The sequence below is a fragment of the Vigna radiata genome, chromosome 9 (assembly GCF_000741045.1).
Source record: "Vigna radiata var. radiata cultivar VC1973A chromosome 9, Vradiata_ver6, whole genome shotgun sequence".
Taxonomy (NCBI): domain Eukaryota; kingdom Viridiplantae; phylum Streptophyta; class Magnoliopsida; order Fabales; family Fabaceae; genus Vigna; species Vigna radiata.
Window position 1 is genome coordinate 10841614 of NC_028359.1, and position 19827 is coordinate 10861440.

The 19827-nt window shown below is 34.6% G+C and overlaps 2 protein-coding genes across 7 annotated transcripts; both read left to right on the top strand.

The window, feature by feature from the left end:
* The first annotated feature begins 1052 nt into the window (after positions 1-1052).
* LOC106773960 (probable mitochondrial-processing peptidase subunit beta, mitochondrial) lies at positions 1053-5041 on the top strand. Its single transcript, XM_014660732.2, has 9 exons — positions 1053-1776; positions 1984-2148; positions 2276-2413; positions 2505-2656; positions 2753-2861; positions 3613-3711; positions 3853-3918; positions 4576-4683; positions 4788-5041. The coding sequence occupies exons 1-9, from the start codon at positions 1150-1152 to the stop codon at positions 4872-4874; spliced, it is 1551 nt and encodes a 516-aa protein (XP_014516218.2). The 5' UTR covers positions 1053-1149; the 3' UTR covers positions 4875-5041.
* Positions 5042-10418: 5377 nt separating this feature from the next.
* Positions 10419-18095, top strand: LOC106774147 (TMV resistance protein N). 6 transcript variants are annotated; one of them, XM_014661022.2, is made up of 9 exons: positions 10419-11162; positions 12274-13375; positions 13527-13802; positions 13930-14691; positions 15186-15822; positions 16236-16419; positions 16542-16839; positions 17320-17408; positions 17517-18095. In XM_014661022.2, exons 1-5 carry the CDS (start codon positions 10675-10677, stop codon positions 15654-15656), a joined length of 3099 nt encoding a protein of 1032 aa, XP_014516508.1. In that variant the 5' UTR covers positions 10419-10674; the 3' UTR covers positions 15657-15822; positions 16236-16419; positions 16542-16839; positions 17320-17408; positions 17517-18095. The 6 variants fall into 6 exon arrangements, with proteins under 6 accessions (XP_014516508.1, XP_014516506.1, XP_014516511.1 ...); XM_014661020.2 differs by having other exon boundaries at positions 16236-16410; XM_014661025.2 differs by having other exon boundaries at positions 16236-16410; positions 17361-17408.
* The last annotated feature ends 1732 nt before the right edge of the window (positions 18096-19827 follow it).

A 19827-nucleotide genomic window follows, 5' to 3' on the forward strand; every position in this document is an offset into this window, starting at 1 on the left:
CTTTCTACAATTTTCTTGTGTTACACTTTTATTAAGTTCAATTTGATATTTACTTTGTAAATTTAATAAATTTATTTAATTATTATTTATATTTTTTATTTTTAATATGTAAAAGCTTTGAATAATGACAAATTGTAAAAATATGAAAAATTAATATAAATAATTTTGTTATAAATGTGTTTTATTATTTAAAACATTTTTTTTTCGAATTTGGATTAATGAATTTATCTAAGTTTAGAAATAACGTAAAAGTAAAGTAAAGAAAGGTGTGTAACTTTAGAATTTTGTTTTCCTCTTTAATACACTCCATGATAAATTTGAAGATACAAGAAAACTTTTTAGTATACAAAAACATATTTTTCATGCATCGCATACTTATAATATCACTTTAAGATCTTTGACAACAATCCTTACCTATTAAAGTGATAATCTTCTTTGGAAAATGATATTTTAATATTTTTTTTTACACAATTTTAATTATGTACATGTGTCAAAATATAATTAAACGATTTCAAATTAAAAAAACAAACTTTGATTTTTCTCTTTTAAATATATCTCTGTCTCAACTTTTTTTAATTTAAAATCGTCTAATCACATTTTAACATGTGTATAGTGTAAAAATGAAATGAAAAAATGATGTGAAAATATCATTTTCCATCTTTTATATACTCTGTCTTAAAATACTGTTCATACTTACAAGAACTCACAAATATTGTTTGTGTCCCATCATTGAACAAGAAAAACTTTGAACTCCTTAATCCCTCAAACGACTCTCCTCCACTGCACAGACAAACAAGAGTTCGAAAAACCTTTCCTTCTACTATGCAGACAATAGACAGTACCGAAAAAAAACCGTCCATGTTCAACATCACAGAAGCTGCATGCAATACGTAAATAAGAATACGAAAAGAGAAATTTGAATAGAAAATGGAGAGATGTATGAATCAGAATCTCACTCTATCCTCCACCTTTTGGGGAAGGTAACTAACTACTTAACTAACTCTGTGGCTTAAAAAAGAAACAAAATTGTGTCTTTGGCATTGGTCAAATGAATTCCGAAAGAGATGCTATTGAAAGTGGAACACAAACACAAACACTAAGGTTATCATTATTCTCTTCACTGTGATCCAACCCACATACCCACCCGCCATGGCCTCCAACCACCTTATCACCCTCACCCGCCGCCTCCTCCGCCTTCCGCCCACCGCCCGCCCCTTCTCCGCCGCCCCGATTACCTCCTCCTGCCCCGCCCCACCAATGCTCTACGACCGCCTCGCCTCCGCCACTATTGCCAAGCTCCGCCGCCTCGACCACCCCGACCCCCGCTTCCTCAAGCACGGCAACCCCGTCCCTTCCATCACCGACCACACGCCCGTCCTCGCCGCTCCCCAGACCCGCGTGACCACGCTCCCCAGCGGCCTTCGCGTCGCTACCGAGTCCTCCCTCGCCGCTCGCACTGCCACCGTCGGCGTTTGGATCGACGCCGGATCGCGGTTCGAGACTGAGGAAACCAACGGCACCGCTCATTTCCTCGAACACATGATCTTCAAGGGCACCGCGAAGCGCACCGTGAGGGAGCTCGAGGAGGAGATCGAGAACATGGGAGGGCATCTCAATGCGTACACCTCACGCGAACAGACCACGTACTACGCTAAGGTCATGAACAAGGATGTCCCCAAGGCTCTTGATATTCTGGCTGACATCTTACAGAATTCGAAGTTCGATGATAATAGGATTATCCGTGAGCGTGACGTGATTCTGAGGGAAATGGAAGAGGTAAATGGTTAATGTAATATTTTTCTTCTTGTTTACTTGTGTTGATTTTAAATGTTAGTTTTTTTATGCGATTTTGTGTTTGTTTGCTTTGAATTGTGGGAGATGAAGGGGATAAATGTTAGTTTTTTCTATCTTCCTGTTTCTTTCATGATTTGGTTTATGAAAGGCTAACACAGTAATATTCTCATGATGTGTAACTGCTTATAGGTTGAGGGACAAATGGAAGAAGTAATCTTTGACCATTTACATGCAACTGCTTTCCAGTACAGTCCACTTGGTAGAACAATTCTTGGACCTGCTCAGAATATCAAGACAATCACTAAAGATCATCTGCAAAACTACATTCAGACACACTACACAGCTCCTAGAATGGTATGCAGAAATTCTTGAGCCTCTTTTGGTACATGCATGTCCTCTTGTTAGTAATTCATATGATAATATTCTTGTGACATTTCACAAAATGGTAAGATAACTGTTTGGTTTGGGTCTGATTTCTTAGGTGGTTGCCGCATCTGGAGCTGTCAAGCATGAAGAAATTGTTGAGCTAGTAAAAACATTGTTTACTAAGTTGTCAACAGATCCCACCACAGCTTCTCAATTAGCTGCAAAAGAACCAGCCATTTTTACCGGTTCCGAGGCAAGATCATTAGAGTAAACACGTTGAGTGCAGAAAAACCTGTCTTGTGTAGTGAAATTTAATGGCTAATTTAATGTGTTTTTAAAAACAGGTTAGAATTTTGGATGATGATATTCCCCTTGCACAATTTGCTGTAGCTTTTGAAGGTGCTGCATGGACAGATCCTGATTCCGTTGCTCTAATGGTCATGCAAGCTATGTTGGGTTCTTGGAACAAATCCACAGGAAGTGGAAAGCACATGGGGTACACCACTTGAGCACTTTTTCAAACCCCAAAATAAAAAAATAGCTGCTCTGCCTCCTCATGATCACATAACAGAGTAAATTTTACTTGTTACAGCTCTGGGTTGGCGCAACGAGTTGGCATTAATGAAGTTGCAGAAAGCATTATGGCCTTCAATACTAATTACAAGGATACAGGTCTCTTTGGTGTTTATGCTGTTGCTAAGGTGAGTCACTGTGTAGATTCTAAGATTCACAATGCTTTTGTTTATTGTTTACAAATAGATTTGAATACAAGCACCATCTATCTCCACATCACATACTAACTTTTAGCCCTCTTGAATGTTTCTAATCATCTTTGAATTTTCAACACTTCTTTCTTATTATGCTTCCAATCATGGTTATCATAATTTTATTTTGAATCGTAAAATTCAAATATAATGAAAAGATACTTCAAATATAAGATATAAATGATATATAATGTTCAAAATAAAAATTAAAACTAGAAATAGGTGAAACGAAAGGAAAAAAGTCTCTTTAACAACTCTTTTTTGACAATTTTTTGACAACGCATACGTGGCAGTTTGTGATTGGTCCGTTTCAAATATTTTTTTAGAATAAATTCAAACAGACCAATAGAATTGTGACACGAATCCTGTTGTCAAAAAATTGTTTAAAAATAGTTGTTAAAATATCATTGTCCTAGTTGAAATAACTTTGGCAGAGCTATATAAACCTATTAGAATAGATAGTGTTTTATCTGTATAAACCTATTAGAATCTAGAGTGTTGTGGCTACGCTATTCTTGACTGTGTGCAATGTATCCTGTATGTCAACCGGTGTATGAACATTTTTGTTTTTAAAGAACACTATGTACAAGTTCTATGCAAAATACATTTTCTTCTGCAACCTCTTGCTCTACGATTAGTTTTACATTTTTATTTAATGAAGAAGGTCCATTTTTAATTTGTTCTACAGAAGGATTGCTTGGATGACTTAAGCTATGCAATAATGAATGAGACAACCAAGTTGGCTTATAAGGTTTCACAGGATGATGTTATTCGAGCTCGTAATCAGGTGTCTACCATTACTCCTATTTTTCAGTTTCTTTACCCTGCTAATTTTGCTTTTGCATGCAAGATGCGTTGGATTAGTTGGTGCTCAATTTACTTTTGTATTCTGTTCACTGGTAGCTACTTAGAATTGTGTTTTTCACAGTTGAAATCTTCACTCCTGCTCCACATAGATGGAACAAGTCCAGTAGCTGAAGATATTGGGCGCCAGGTACAATAAATCTTAACTTTCATGACAAAAGAAAAAGCAAGAGGGTATGATAAGAATAGTGTAGTTTACCCTGTTCACAAATTTATTTTAAGAAAAAAAATTCTTATGATTTGGGGATAGATGGGTGCATGAGTTTTTGAAAAAAATAATAGAAGATTTCCATTTTAGATTAGGAATTTGATGATTAAATAAAGGATAATGATATTTAGATAACATTTTTTTTACAATATTTAAACATAATCTAAGTGTCATTCTGTGATCGGTTCAAAATTATTCCATAATCAATAATAATAATTATAAATAGTATCATGGACCAATTATAGAATGATACGTAGATGATATCTGTAAAAAGAATGTTTTCTAAGAATCATAATCGTTAAATAAAAGGTGATAATAGTACAACCAAATTCTGAATGCAGAAAAGCTGACACTTTTTTGCGCTTACATAATATTTAACATTTTCGGTAAGAGGTTGTATAAAACATTCTTTTATCTTGGCTCATTACTTTTTTCTAAAAGTCATTTCAATGGCCAAGATCGTACTGAAATTTCCTTGCTGTTTATATACCATGCAAATAATTAAATCTATAGAATGTTTTGTTGCTTCCATTTGATGTTTCCAATTTTTATTTACTTTTTATGTGGTCATTATTTCAGCTACTCACCTACAACAGAAGAATACCATTTGCAGAATTATTTGCTAGAATTGATGCTGTTGATGCAAGCACAATAAAACGTGTTGCTAACAGATTTATTTATGACAAGGTTTCGTTTAAACCATTTATCTTGTTAATCTTTCAGTAACACAATTTCATTAGGGAATTTGTTTCGTCAGCTTGTCTCTGAACTCATTACATTTGGCCTTGCAGGATATTGCAATTGCTGCTATGGGACCTGTTCAGCGTTTGCCTGATTACAACTGGTTCAGACGAAGAACCTACTGGAATCGATATTAGTTTTAATCATAGTTTACGTTTCTTCAACTTCCCGAGAGATGTCCCCAAGGAATCAAATTTACACCTTGTGTATCTCCAAGTAGTTGTTACAACATTCAATTATCTATTTATTCATTTATTTGGTGTAGGCATTTTTTAAACACGGGGAGAAATAAATATGCTATTCTTCACGGTGTAATTGTGGATATTACAAAAGTTTAACATAATAAATGAAGAACATTAAACCAAGTAAGTGGTGGATATGAGACCATATAAGTTAGTGAAAACAATTTATTTTAATGTCAAGTGGTGTATTTGTCATAGACATATATGGTTTATCATAGAGGAGGGCAAGCGGGATTAAATATATAAGATTAGTGTTAGTACAAAAACGTTGTTTAACGTTGGTTAATTTGGGCTTTTAACGTCACTTTCACATTCGACGTCTAAACGGGTGACGTCTATGGGACGTTGGAATTCCTTCGAACCGACGTCCAACTCAACGTTGGTTACAAATATCCACCAACGTCTCTATAGACGTCTGCTTAAACACACACCAACGTCTAGTTACTCTGTATAGACGTCTTCCTATGATTAAACCAACGTCAACATGAATATATAAAGAGGTTTAAAATGACACTAACCGACGACTATGTTGTTATAGACGTCGGACATGGCTTTAACCGACGTCTAACAACAATTTTGTGTTTTAGTGCAGTTTTGATCTAGGCTTTCGGTAGCATTGTGTAACATTCTTCTCTCGCTAGTTTCCTCACAAAAAAAACTTGCGTCTTTTGAATCCTCTAGTCCTTTTAACCCAAAACCGAACCTGGGTCCATGGCTACTTCCCATTAATCAACCGCAACAGAAAAAAATTACGGTGTCAAGAAGTAGACAAGGACCCATGTTCCATTTTGGGTCAGAAGAACTAGAGAACTCAAAAGATCACCACTCTTCTTGTGAGGAAACCAACAAAGGAAGAATGTTGCACTATGTTACCCAAAGAGAGGATCAAAACTGCACTAAAATACAACACAAAGAAAGGAAATTTTAATCAGTTCAACGACAAGATAATCGATAAAAAACTAAAGAAAGTTTAAACGGGTAGCATAAAAAAAAAACACGAACCTGGGATGCAAGAGAGAAAAGGGAGAGGACGAAGCCAATGACGTTATGAGAAACGACAACGCAATGCAGCAAGAGATAAACAGTAGAGGAGAAGCAGAGAAAAAGGAGAAGAAATGAAGACGCGATTGAAACTGAATTTTGAGAAGAGTCCGCGGTCTATTTAAAATGAAAATGGGGCGTCGGTTGCTCCAGAAACCGACGTCTAGGAAGCTGAAAAGATTGACGTTTTGGTTTCCTGTCAGGGAAGTTAACGTTGGCGCCCCTAAGAGCCGACGTCTACAACCCTCGAATTTGGTGAAAATAAAGGAACATAGACGTCGGTGCCCCTCAGAACCGACGTCTACATTGAAGAATTTTTGTCTTCCAGCCTTCCAGATAGGCCTTAGACGTCGCCGTTTGACTACGTGACGTCTAATTGCCTGGGGTATTAGGTGAACAACATTAATTGTAGCCCAATGGACGTTGCTTTTTCACGAGATCCGATGTCTATTCGACGTCTAAAGCTGAACCAGTTGACGTTTGATTTTCCTGAGTGACGTAGATGTCGGTGCCCTTGCCAGCTGACGTCTAAGCTCCTGGGATTTTTGTATAGCATTAATTGCAACGTAGTAGACGTCGGTCCCCTGAAAACGCCGATGTCAATGGACTGTCTTATGACATACCTCAGGCAATTGGACGTCAGTTTGTGGGAGGTTCGACGTCTATGATGTCATAGACGTTGCCTGACATCGAAACTGACGTCTAGTTTTTCAATTTATTTACAATAATGCCACCGCGCATTAGTAGACGTCGAATTTTCACGAAACGAACGTCTAAGGGGTGACGTTAAACAACGTTTTTGCACTAGTGGGAGCAAAATAAATTCTTTTAGATACTTAGTAGTAATTTTAATAAAATCAGGAGATGCACATGTACATTCTTGTATATATAGGTTTGCCACTAGGTCTAATCTATTAGAATCCCAAAGTTAATCAAAAGTATCTATATATTAATTACCTTGAAAAATATGACATATTTGAAATTTTATAACTAAAATTTGTAAATAATGATAAAAATTCGTCAATAAATCAAAATTATCAACAACTTGTCAATCGTCGAAAGTCTATCAATAAAATACTCGTGGATAAATTTTATAGACAAATAGAAAATTTTGTTGGTAATATCAAATGACTAAAATCTATAGATAATTATCAAAAACCAAAATCAATAGATAATTATCGATGAATTTTGTTCTTAGGTAAATATCACAATTTAGTCATTTTCCTCTTCTTCCTCCTCTTCTTTTTTCTTTTTTCTTCTTTTTCTTCCTTGTCTTCTTTTTTTCCTTTTCCTCCTCCTTTTCTTAATGTACAAGCTTGTATAATGTATATTGTAAGACTCATCTAATTATATAATAGATAAAATTGTCTAATATGTATTAATAAATTCATCTGATATGTGTATGAATAAACTCATTTAACGTATATTGTTAGACTGATGTAATTCATGTTTGGACAAACTCATATAATGTGTATTACATGACTCGTTTGATCAATATATGAACATACTTGCATAATGTATTTTTATACTCATATAATCTAATTAATGTTAAAATGACTCATCTAATATATTTTTTTACTGTACTTATCTAATCGGTATATAGATAGACTTATATATAGGTACAAGCTTGTTCATATTGCACAATAGGTAATTGCTACTACTACTACCATCAAAATCACCATTTTCACAACTAAATTGCGATTAAAATTTCTAGCATGATTGAAATTACCTCTATTGATAAAGAATTTGTCATTAGGATACTAATTTTGTGAGTTGAACTGACATTAACGTAGAATGCTAAGTTATTATTGAATTTTTTTTTTACCAAATGTTAATGGTAAAAGATTCAATTAACCTTCTTCTTTTTATACTCGATTAGTATATATATATATATATATATATATATATCATATGTGAGAAAGTGCGTTGAAAGTCTTATATGAAGAAATAAAATCAATTTATAATATATAAGTGATTTAGTAATATGGTTTTATTCCATTGAATAAGCTTAAAGTCCATCTCTTAATAAATGCCACCGATAAATTGCTTTGAATGATAAGGGCATTAACTACTAATTTGATACAAAGAAGAAATTCACGCTTCGTCTTCTGTTTAAGCATCATGATACGAAACACTATAGTTATTGACACATTAAGCCAAAATTTCACTTCCCATTTGACAGTTTTCTTCTGTGAGAAACCGTATGAAAATAGGGGTTTGCGACAAAGCGATGAAATTCACGTTTCTTAATAACCAGTACAACTTATTGCTCCTATAATAGAAAATTAAATTCATTTATATTTTTAGAAATAAAATATAAGAAAGGAGAATTGGAAGTGAAGAAAACAAAAATTTGAGTTGTCTTCATGGATGCATCTTTAAGCTCTTGAGATTCAAGATGTAACTTGTATTAGATTATTTGAAACTCATTCTTACAGTAAGTTGTAGTTGATTTTTATGTAGAAGTATAAAACTTATAGCTGTCCAAAACTTTAATAATTGTAATACACCAAGTTGGCATATGAATAATGACCACTATATTAGGAAATAGTGAAAATAACAACGAAATGATTGTCTGGTATTTTTGAAAGTTCCTCTAAACTCAAGGACATCAAAAAGCACATAGAAAACAACGTTTAAAGGTGATAAGATAGGTGGGTTTCCAACTTTAAAAAAGTACCTACGTGAGACTAACAATAATACTTGAATATACTATTTTACTTAGTGGTAGATATTATTAGATGTTTTTATTTAGGTTTAATCATTCAGTTGGAATCTCAATTTCGTATTATTTTTTTTGAATTTCTTAATTGGGTCTCAGTTTTCTGAAAATTATAATAATTGGATCCTTTCCGTTAAATTGATTCCAACGGCATTAATGTGTGTTTGACGTGACACGTTGGAGTCAATCTGGTCTCTTAATGACAGTGAGGAAACCAAGAGGCAACCACCTCATCATCCCTGCCACATCAGTTTCATCTTTCATCTCCAGAACCCTAATCCTCTTACCAACCTCCTTGTGCCGCCACCATCACCAGACCACCACAACTCCTCTGTCAGTCACCATGCACCATGGTCACTAGTAGTCACCATGGTCCATCTTCTACTCTATCAACCATGCACAACTTCTCCACCACAGTTCATCTTCGCCAAAGCACCACTTAAACATGCACGAAACCTTCATAGAGTCATCTCTTCTTCGAATCCTCGCTTCACTTGCAAACCTAATTATCATAGAGCCCTAATACAAAAAATCACCAAATCAGAAAACTCAATCGAACCATGAAACCCACTGCGAGTTCCCCAAACGTGACAATACAGAAACCCTAATTCGTGAAGGAGGAGGCTTTCGAGAATGTGGTGGCGCGATGCTTTTCCTCTGATTTTGGTTTCTGCTGGGTTTCTGGAATTTGGTAATTGCAGGTCCGCATTGATGATAAACGAAGCTTGGATGGCAGCGACAATGAAGCTTGCGAGGTGACGACGACCTGACTGGTATGGTGCGAGGTCGATGGTGACGCGAAGGGTTTTTCGAATGGAGGAGGAGCTCATCGTTGTTGATGGCGCAATTGCGTTTGGGTGGCGCTTGCGAGATTTCTTGAATCGCAATTCTCTGGTTTCCATTTTGTTGATGTTCGTTGCGATTCTGATTGGTTGCAGAGCTTGCGAAGATGGTGATAATGGAGGACAAGTCACAACAGCTTGCAGTTCGAGTGTGACAGCGCTGTAGTGGCGAGGGTGATGGATGGTGGGGCTGCCATGGTTGCCGGATGAAGAAGCTTGCGTTTGACGAAGGACGAGAGTGACAGAGGGCTTACGATGGCCATGGAGATTCACGACGGAGGTTGAGGGGATGGTTGTTGGTGAGAATGGCGGTGGCGGCGCATGGTAGCTAGGGTTTGAGAATTAGTGTTTCTGTTTAGAGAAGGGTTGAAGGAGATGCTGACGTGACAGGAGTGATAAAAGTTCAGTGTGCCATGTCAAACTCACACTAAGGCCGTTTGACCCAATTTAACGGAAAAGGTCCAATTGTTACAATTTTCAGAAAATTAAGACCCAATTGAGAAATCCAAAAAAAACGAGACGAAATTGAGATTTTACGTGAAAATAGAGACTTTCTGAATGATTAAACCTTTTATTTAATCATCTTTCAGGCATTCGAGTTATCTAGAGATATTGATTTAAATTTTATCAACTTAATCTAATTTACTTAATGTTACATAAAAATAGTTTTTATAAAAAATAGTTATATATTTTTATGTCATTTTAAAAGAATCTTTAAACAAAATACACAACTTCAACGTAATGAAAAATTAATTATATAATTAATTAAAATTAATCCTAATGAAAATCATCTTATGACTTCATCTTCACCATTTGAGACTTGTTCAAAAGTCGTTCGTATGAGACTCCATTAACCTTTTAGGTAATTTAAAAGGAAATCGAAGTAATTCGGAAAACATACTAACCGAGAAAAAGAAGATGGAAATTAAACGGTAATAATGATAAAATTCTATTGATTTCAACTTCATTCAACACTTAATTTCTTCCTGAAATCCAGCAAGACTATAAGTTCATCTGCAGTGAAAAACGTTTCTCTTTTAAGCAACTTTTGCAAGTTTCGCTGCGTGTTTTTGCATTATCGTTGACCCCAATGTCTTCTTCTTCATCATCACAACCCCAATGGATCTACGACGTCTTCATCAACTTCAGGGGAGGAGACACTCGCAGAGACTTCGTTTCGCATCTCTACTGCGCCCTCTCCAACGCCGGCGTCAACACTTTCTTCGACGACGAGAATCTGCTCAAGGGAACGCCGCTGGAGGAGCTAACGCGAGCGATCGAAGCCTCTCAGATTGCGATCGTCGTTTTCTCCGAAACCTACACCGAATCCACCTGGTGTCTCACCGAGCTTCAGAAAATAATCGATTGCAACGAATCCTACGGCCAAATCGTTGTGCCCATATTCCACGGCGTCGAACCGTCCATTCTACGCAATCCCAAAGGTCGCTTTCGTGAGGCTTTGGAAGCTGCTGCGAAGAAAAAGTTTTCCGAAGAGCATAGGGAGTATGGGTTGTCGAGATGGAAAAACGTGCTCAAGAAAGCTGCAAATTTCTCTGGTTGGGATGTGAAGAATCACAGGTACATCACAGGGTCTATTTCTTCATTCATTGAGACTTAATACAGCCTGTTTTAAGCTTAATACTGCAGTTTTAATATTTTTACAAGATTTCAAATTTTGAATTGAATGAAGTTGTTAATTTTCACTTGGACATTTTTTTTTTCTCTATTTTTTTCAAATTTATCTCCACAAATGTATTCACTGACATTACTTTTTCAACTCACCAATGAACTTGCTTTTCCCCTCTCTAATCTCCTCAAACTAGTTCATTCTTGAAAAGAGAAGGAACTAACTAATCGGATAGTTGAAAGAGATTAAAGAGAAAAAGAGTAACTTGAAATTGGAAGAGGACAGAGGAAAGAAATGAGTGGATGGCGAACAGTAGGGTTCTTAACCAAAAATAAAAGATATTTTTGAGACTTAATATAATGAAATTTTTTAATAAAAAATCAATTAAAAATATGAGTTACTTAAAAAACTTAATTAATTTCAAAATTATTTCACCAAAATTGTTTTAAAATTTGTTGTGTATATATACACACATATATGTATTTATTTCCGTGTAAAACCTTAATTTGCCTTTAAAATATTAAATTATTATAATTTGTAGAATGTACTTATGAAATCAAGATGCAGGAAGTTTCATAACATTCTTGATCAGTGTAGATTTAAGTAATTTGAGTTTATTAGTAATTTAGAAATGTATCTTGCATTAATTTTTCACTCAGTTTTTCTTAATTTGAGACATACCTGCTTTAACATATAATAAGTGCAATACCTAACTGTCTTAAACTCTTTGGAAGCCTAACTTTGCCTTGTATACAAAACAGTTTTTGGGAATTTTCCATGCTGACATGCATATCTAATAAAATTAGAGCAATATATATGAGAGAGATTACAAGAAATGAAGCCAATAAAAGTATTTGAAAAATGAATAGGAGCATGTCTTGTTATTATTCGAAGAATTTTGGAAGAACATATAAATTTAGGACTGATATAACGCTACTAAGTAAATTAATTAAGTTTCTTAGTTTTTTGTGAATGAGTTAATATTGGTTGTTATAAAAAACAAAGAGTATCTTTCTAGTACGTCATCATTTTGATTGTTTGTACTCGTTATTGAATTTGAAGGAATACAGCTAAACTAGTGAAGGACATTGTTGAGGACATACTGACAAAACTAGACTACGCACTCTTGTCTATAACTGAATTTCCTGTTGGATTGGAGTCCCGTGTGCAAGAAGTGGTTGGAATTATAGAAAATCAATCCGCCAAGGTCTGCACCATAGGAATTTGGGGAATGGGTGGATCGGGCAAAACTACCATGGCCAAAGCCATCTACAATCAAATTCATCGTAGATTCAATGATAAGAGTTTCATTGAAAATATTAGGGAAGTTAGTGAAACATATGGAAGAGGGCATGTTCACTTACAAGAAAAACTTCTTTCAGATGTCCTAAAAACAAAGGTCAAGATACATAGTGTTGGGATGGGAACAACTGTCATCGAGAACAGACTTTCTAAAAAGAAGGTGTTCATTGTACTTGACGATGTGAATGACTTTGGCCAATTAAAAGATCTATGTGGAAATCGTAAATGGTTTGGTAAGGAAAGTGTAATAATCATTACAACTAGAGATCTACATCTACTTGACCTACTTAAAGTTGATTATGTTTATAAAATGGAGGAAATGGACAAAAATGAGTCCCTTGAGCTTTTTAGTTGGCATGCTTTCAGAGAAGCGAAACCAAGAGAAGACTTTGATGAGCTCGCAAGAAATGTAGTTGCTTATTGTGCAGGTCTACCACTAGCTCTTGAAGTCCTTGGGTCTTATTTAATAGAGAGGACAAAGAAAGATTGGGAAAGTGTATTGTTAAAACTAGAAAAAATTCCCAATGATCAAGTTCAAGAGAAATTAAGAATAAGCTTTGATGGTTTATGTGATGACATGGAAAAGGATATATTTCTTGATGTATGTTGTTTCTTTATTGGTAAAGACAAAGCCGATGTTATAGAGATACTGAATGGTTGTGGGCTACATGCTGACATTGGAATAACAGTTCTTATTGAGCGTAGTCTCTTAAAAGTTGAAAAGGACAACAAACTTGGAATGCATCAATTGCTACGGGACATGGGAAGAGAGATAATTTGTGAGAGTTCAAGAAAGGATCCTGGGAAGCGGAGTCGATTGTGGTTTCATGAGGATGTACTTGACGTGTTGACAAAGAATACAGTAAGTACATTCTTTATATACAGTTTTGAAACTTTAAAGTTTTCGTCTTTCTACATTCAATATATGTGTGGTTAGGCTGAGCTTTAAGTATAACTTTAGTGTGCTAACAAAAGAGGTTTCCATTTTTCTTTTTTTGTTCTTATCATCACAGGGAACTGAAACTATTGAGGGATTGGCTCTGAAATTGCATTTCATCGGCAAAGATTGCTTCAAAGCTTATGCTTTTGAGGAAATGAAGAAATTGAGACTGTTGCAACTTGATCATGTACAGCTTACTGGAAATTATGGTTATCTTTCTAAGCAACTTAGGTGGGTTTGTTGGAAAGGATTTCCTTCAAAATATATACCTAAAAAATTTTTTCTGGAAGGTGCAGTTGTGATTGATTTAAAACACAGTAATCTTCAACTTTTCTGGAAAGAACCTCAGGTACGTATTACATTCCGTTTTCTTTTAAAACTCAAAATTTAACTAATCTAGGAATTGTTTCCACTTACCACTGTTTCAATTTTTTTCTTCTCTAATCTTTTTCCTAACTAAAACTATCTTCTTGTAGATTTTGAGGTGGCTAAAAATCCTCAATCTTAGTCACTCCAAGTACTTGACTCTAACTCCTGACTTTTCCAAACTACCAAATCTTGAAAAGCTTATTCTCAAAGATTGCCCACGTTTGTGCAAGGTACACGAGTCCATAGGAGGTCTCCGCAATCTTCTACTGATAAATTTAGAAGACTGTAAAAGTCTTGGCAATCTGCCAAGGGGAGTTTATAAGTTGAAATCTGTAAAAACTCTCATCCTTTCAGGTTGTTTGAAGATTGACAAATTAGAAGAAGATATAGTGCAGATGGAATCCTTGCAAACACTAATTGCTGAAAATACTGCTATGAAACAAGTGCCCTTTTCAATAGTAAAGACAAAAAGCATTGTTTATATATCGCTATGTGGATTTGAAGGATTTTCGCGTAATGTTTTCCCTTCTATCATTCGATCTTGGATGTCACCAACAATGAATCCCTTATCTTATGTTCATCCATTTTGTAGCACATCGTCATATCTAGTTTCCATGGACATGCAAAGTTATAATTTGGGTGACCTTGAACCAATGCTTAGCAGCCTCTCAAATCTACGAAGTGTTTTGGTTCAATGTGACACAGAGTCTCAAGTTTCTATGCAAATAAGGGCACTTTTGGGCAACAGTGTAAATTTTACACAAGTCGAAATAGCATCTCAAATATCAAAGCATTACCTTAGGTCTTATTTGATTGGAATTGGAAATTATCAAGAAGTCTTCAATATTCTAAGCGCTAGCATATCTGAGGTTCCTTCCCTTTTCTTTTGTCTACTTACCTTCACTTTTCAATTTAGCTATTACTTAAGTGAACATGACATATCTAAATAAAACTTAAATGTTCAGCTTCTTTTAGTTCTTTTTCCTTCTATAAACTCACGGCTTCATTTAAAAATACCTTATTTTAATACTCAACAAGCCAAGTGATCATTCTCATATGAAGCACTAGGAAATTGACTCCCACTTTCTTCCTGCTATGCTTGCTTCATGTTTCTTATACTCCCACAGGAAAACAGGTTGAAAGACCTGTGTGATATATACAGAAATGCATCCTAATGATCTGTTATAGAGTACACGACAAAACAATTATACATAATTTTGAGTTTGTTATCATAACAATGTTTTAATTTATGCATTATGTTGTTATATTGTTAAAAAAGGCCTGGAATGATAAAATAATGATTAGGAGTCCATTTTGAATATAACAATTACATCAATGGCTAAACATTTTTCTCATGATACAGGGATTGGCATCCAGCGAGTCTTGTGATGCTTTTCAACCAGGTGACAATGATCCTTTTTGGTTGGCCCGTACGGGTGAGGGAAATTCAGTGTATTTCACTGTGCCTGAGGATCGTCGCATGAAAGGAATGACTTTGTGTGTAGTTTATTTATCAGCCCCTGAAATCACAGCAACCGAATATCTTATTAGTGTTTTAATGGTTAACTACACAAGGTACACTATCCAGGTATTCAAGCGAGAGACGGTATTTTCCTTTAATGATGTAGATTGGCAGGGCATTATATCACATTCAGGCCCTGGAGACAAGGTGGAGATTTTTGTGAATTTTGGCCATGGATTGGAGGTCAAGAAGACAGTTATCTATCTAATGTGTGATGAATCAATTGATAAGGAAGTCAAACCTTCTCCTGAGCCAAAGAAGGAACCAAAGAAAAACGTCTTTGAAAGATTTATAAAGAAAATTTTAACATAAGATTTCTGAAGGATAGAGGCTTCAGCCAATTTTGCCCGGACAGCCAAAGTCAGTCTGGGATACTTGTTCCTATTCATGGGGAGAGGAGGGATATCTATGTTACATTGATATATTGGAGGTATTCATTAATAACATTCCTCAATCTTCCTCCTCATGGTTTCTGAAGGTATGATGCATAAGAATCGTAGCAAATAATATTAATTTATTGTAGTACATTTTGTGTAAAATTTAAAAGATGGAAGAAAAGAAATGCAAATAGTTTTTTTTCTTTCCATTTTTCCGAAGGAAATTTTTGTGCATGCACATAGTTTTATGTATCTAATTTTCAGCAGATGAAGGTCGATCATTTACAGGATGTGTGTATCCTCTATTATTTTCTAAGTCTTGTTTTAGTTAGTATGTTTTATGGGGTATATTATAGTTGTTTAGTCTAATGAGACTTCTCTTATTTGCCTTTAACTTTCAATGATAAAAATTACAGGGTAAGGATTGAGCCTAAATTTTGACTCTGCTTAGTTATTAGTGCTACTAGATCTGATTAATTGATTCATTGTTATATAAAATAAATTTTTTTGACAGGCTCTCTCTTGTTCAGCTCTGAAACAGAATGATGTTGTCACTGGTGTGGAGAAAATGGCAATAATCTCTCAAGCTTAAGTTATTTGCATATGTTGGTTGGAATGCAAGCTCTGATTTGGCTTAGAGGCATTTTCAAATTTTAAGGAATACTATAACGTTATCCAACAATGTAGAGGTAACAGTGGTAATACTGCTAGTATTTGACAAAGTATACTCAGATTAAATTGGGCGAAATTTTACATTTTAAAATGTTTTTATTTTTACTTTTTAAATGTGGACTGATCCGCTAAACACTGAACTATGCAGGTGGAGCTTGATAAGTTAAGAGTTTTGCTGCTTAGGAATACTCGTTAGAAGCATTACCGGCGGTTTATGCATATGCCTTCCTTTACATAGAGATACCTCAGCCCTTCTGTGCATATATTACCAATTCACAAGACAACTTCCTCAGAATCCGATTCTTCAATTTTTCAACTTCACATAGGAGAAATGGTTACAATACCAAACGAACAAGCTTTTCTATCCTAGACTTGCACAATAGTATCGTGTTGTATCAAGCTTATCATAATCTCAAGTATCAAGGGGGTTCCAATCTAAATTTAAGGTACTACCTAAAGATCCAAAGTCTCTTATAATCCTCAAATCACAATAAAATATAGATTTGATTTATTTAATTGAGATAGCAGATAATTTTATATTAATATACAATTTTGTATATATGATTTGTAAAGAACTTTCAAACTAGTTATGAATATAGAAAAGATATGATTTAATAGATTAATCGATGTAAATAAAAGTTATATAGTGTAATTTGATTCATTTCCATATATATATATATATATGTATGTATGTATGTATATATGTATGTATATATATATTATTTATATTATATACATACAAAACAATGTTTTTTTCTTGAAAAGAATATTTCATTAACACATTAGACTGGAAACACTTAAATCCCATATGATGACTGTTTAATGTCCAATAAAAAGAAGTTCTACTTGAAGCATAAACATGCTATCATTTTCTTTGCCCTTTTTGAAGTTCTTTTTTTCTTTTTTTTCTTTGGCTTCTTTTGTAGCTCCATTTGGATATTATGAGATGGCTCTATTTGTACTTCAGGTGATGATTGCTCACTCCCTTCTCCTGATGGCTGTGTGCTCTGTTCAGGTGATGGACTTTGTGTTTCAATTGGCTGACTAAATATTAGATAGACACCTGCTTTCTTTATCGTCACTCCATGCTCAAAACTTACGAAAATGTCGACATTGTCACCAGGTCCTAGATTTGATATTATGCCTACCCAATCTTCATCACTAAAGGACACTGTTGCTGTTTGCTTGTATATCTGAATGGTGTTCTTTGTGTAATTAAAGACGAATAGACTAGCAAGACTTTCAGTTGCCATGTTATCAGGGGTTGATGAACAAACAACACACAAAATCATCCCCTTAATCGGGTAATCACTATCATCAGGCACTTGAAAAGGTATTGAATAATCTTCCCCTGTATAGGCTAACCAATAAGGATACTTGTTTCCGGGAAGGAGAAAATCACTGGAACTATGGGTTTTCAAGACCTGTATCATGAAAAATCTTAGTCATTTACGTATTTATGTAATTATGCTATTCAATTCAAGTGGATATTTTGTGCCATTATAGTCTATTTAGGAACAAAAGTGTACAGCATAAAAATTAGATAAGGAAACGATTGAAATGAATTCGGTCAATAGTTAGGTGAGATTTCTACATGCTCTTTGTTTATTATACCCGCTTACAATTAAGTTTGATCATCTCAAACCACAAATTTGTTCAATGTAATACTTGTGCATTGAGTTTTAAGATTTTGTCACTGACAATTCCAAAATAGGACTTGCCATCATAACTCATAAAAAAAAAGACTTTTGTTTGGGTAATGGAGTAAAGTAATCTTACTAAAGGAAAGAAAATTACAACACTCTTCTCTCTAACTTGAAGGAGAAAATAATTACACGGAAAACCTTAAAAGAAAAACTGTTCTTCTTTTCTTAATTTTTCTGTCAAACACTAAAACATCAAAGCATTATACAAGAAAAAGAAGAGATTTTGGTGTCTTGCTAAGCAAACATTGTGCTCTTTTTATAACAAGAAAAGTAAGCATCAAAATAAATTTTCTCCTATATGGATTTCTCTTTTTACATCATGCTTTATTCTTTGTCATAATGTTGCTTATTTTTCTAATAGGTCACAATAGTATCAAACTCCTTTAAACTAGTTAATGCTAACTGAATTTGTCATAACATTGACTAGGCTATTGTTGGTGTGAATCTTTTGCATATCCACCTTCCTTTCTTTACTACTTCTCAAACAAAGTGGTAGCTTATACCTATGTGCTTTGCCTTGGAGTAGAAGACAAGATTTCTTGCATGTGCAAGACATTTTGATTGTCACAATATACAACAAGATTTTGCTTTTTGTGCCTGAGTTGCTCCACTAACCTTTGAATTCAAATAATTTCCCAATAAATAATACTTCTTCAAGTCTTTTCCATGTCATACCCTTGAACTGTGTGTATACTTTCATTGTACATTTTATTTTGATAGTATTTATCGACTCCAACATTCTCTAAGGCATGACCATTATCCATAAACACAGATCCACCTGAGGTAGGTTCATAATGTTAAAACTAATCCCATGCGTCAAGTTGCACCTAAATCCGCTATCCATCTATCATGTAATTGTTTTGCACATTAGAGCTAATTACTACTTCACTCACTAGAATACCTCCCTCTTTTGAGGTACTTACAACATAACCTTACGAGATTGATGTTTCAAAGTTCTTTCCTCTTTCTTCTTATTTCAATAATCTTTCTTTGCATGTCCTTTCTTGCCACAATGGTATCATTTGAGATGCTTTTTACTTAGAAACTTTGATCTACCATGAGTTTAACTCCCACTATAGTGGTGTCCTGTTGATTTACCTTTCTTCATCCTTAAAGCCTTTGCTTACTATAAACTTCCATGAACATCCTCAAAGTGTAGGTGTCCTTCAGTATTCTTATTTTTATATTGATGATGGGTTGATCATACAAATTAGGGAAATTCTGAAGGTTGTTATTTTTATATTGATGATGGGTTGATCATATGAATTAGGTAAATTATGAAGTAGAATCTCCACAAATTCATTTTCAGCTATGTTGAAAATTGTCTCTAATACAATTTGATAAGTGTCCTAAATCTTCTTCACAGTGTCTTCTCCACAATGCGATAATCTGCCATATTCGCAATATCCATGAATCTTTCATCAAGTGCATCCACATAATATCCATGAGTCTTTCTTCAAGTGCATCCACAATGCGATAATCTGCCATATTCTCGAAATTACCTTCATATTCAGTTTCTACAAAAATTATTCAAATTTGAACTTTATCTCATATGTTGTTGGTTATGCATTTTTTATTATGAATAGTATTGTTTACTAAGATGTATTTGTACACTAGTATATTAGGTAAGTTTTGGGGAAAGAGAGGTGGGTCACTGGACACTCTTAAAATACCAAGTCTTTCCTGAGACAACTTTTCCTAGACAACACTACTACAATAATAAGAATA

What these genes read in the sequence shown, in the direction of transcription:
- LOC106774147 (XM_014661022.2), top strand. Translation starts at nt 10,675, where the DNA reads ATGTCTTCTTCTTCATCATCACAACCCCAATGGATCTACGACGTCTTC. An exon ending in TGGGATGTGAAGAATCACAG is followed by an intron (nt 11,163 to 12,273) that starts GTACATCACAGG and finishes TTGAATTTGAAG; the next exon opens with GAATACAGCTAAACTAGTGA. An exon ending in TTTTCTGGAAAGAACCTCAG is followed by an intron (nt 13,803 to 13,929) that starts GTACGTATTACA and finishes ATCTTCTTGTAG; the next exon opens with ATTTTGAGGTGGCTAAAAAT.
- LOC106773960 (XM_014660732.2), top strand. Translation starts at nt 1,150, where the DNA reads ATGGCCTCCAACCACCTTATCACCCTCACCCGCCGCCTCCTCCGCCTT. An exon ending in CCATTTTTACCGGTTCCGAG is followed by an intron (nt 2,414 to 2,504) that starts GCAAGATCATTA and finishes TTTTAAAAACAG; the next exon opens with GTTAGAATTTTGGATGATGA. An exon ending in ACAGATTTATTTATGACAAG is followed by an intron (nt 4,684 to 4,787) that starts GTTTCGTTTAAA and finishes TTGGCCTTGCAG; the next exon opens with GATATTGCAATTGCTGCTAT.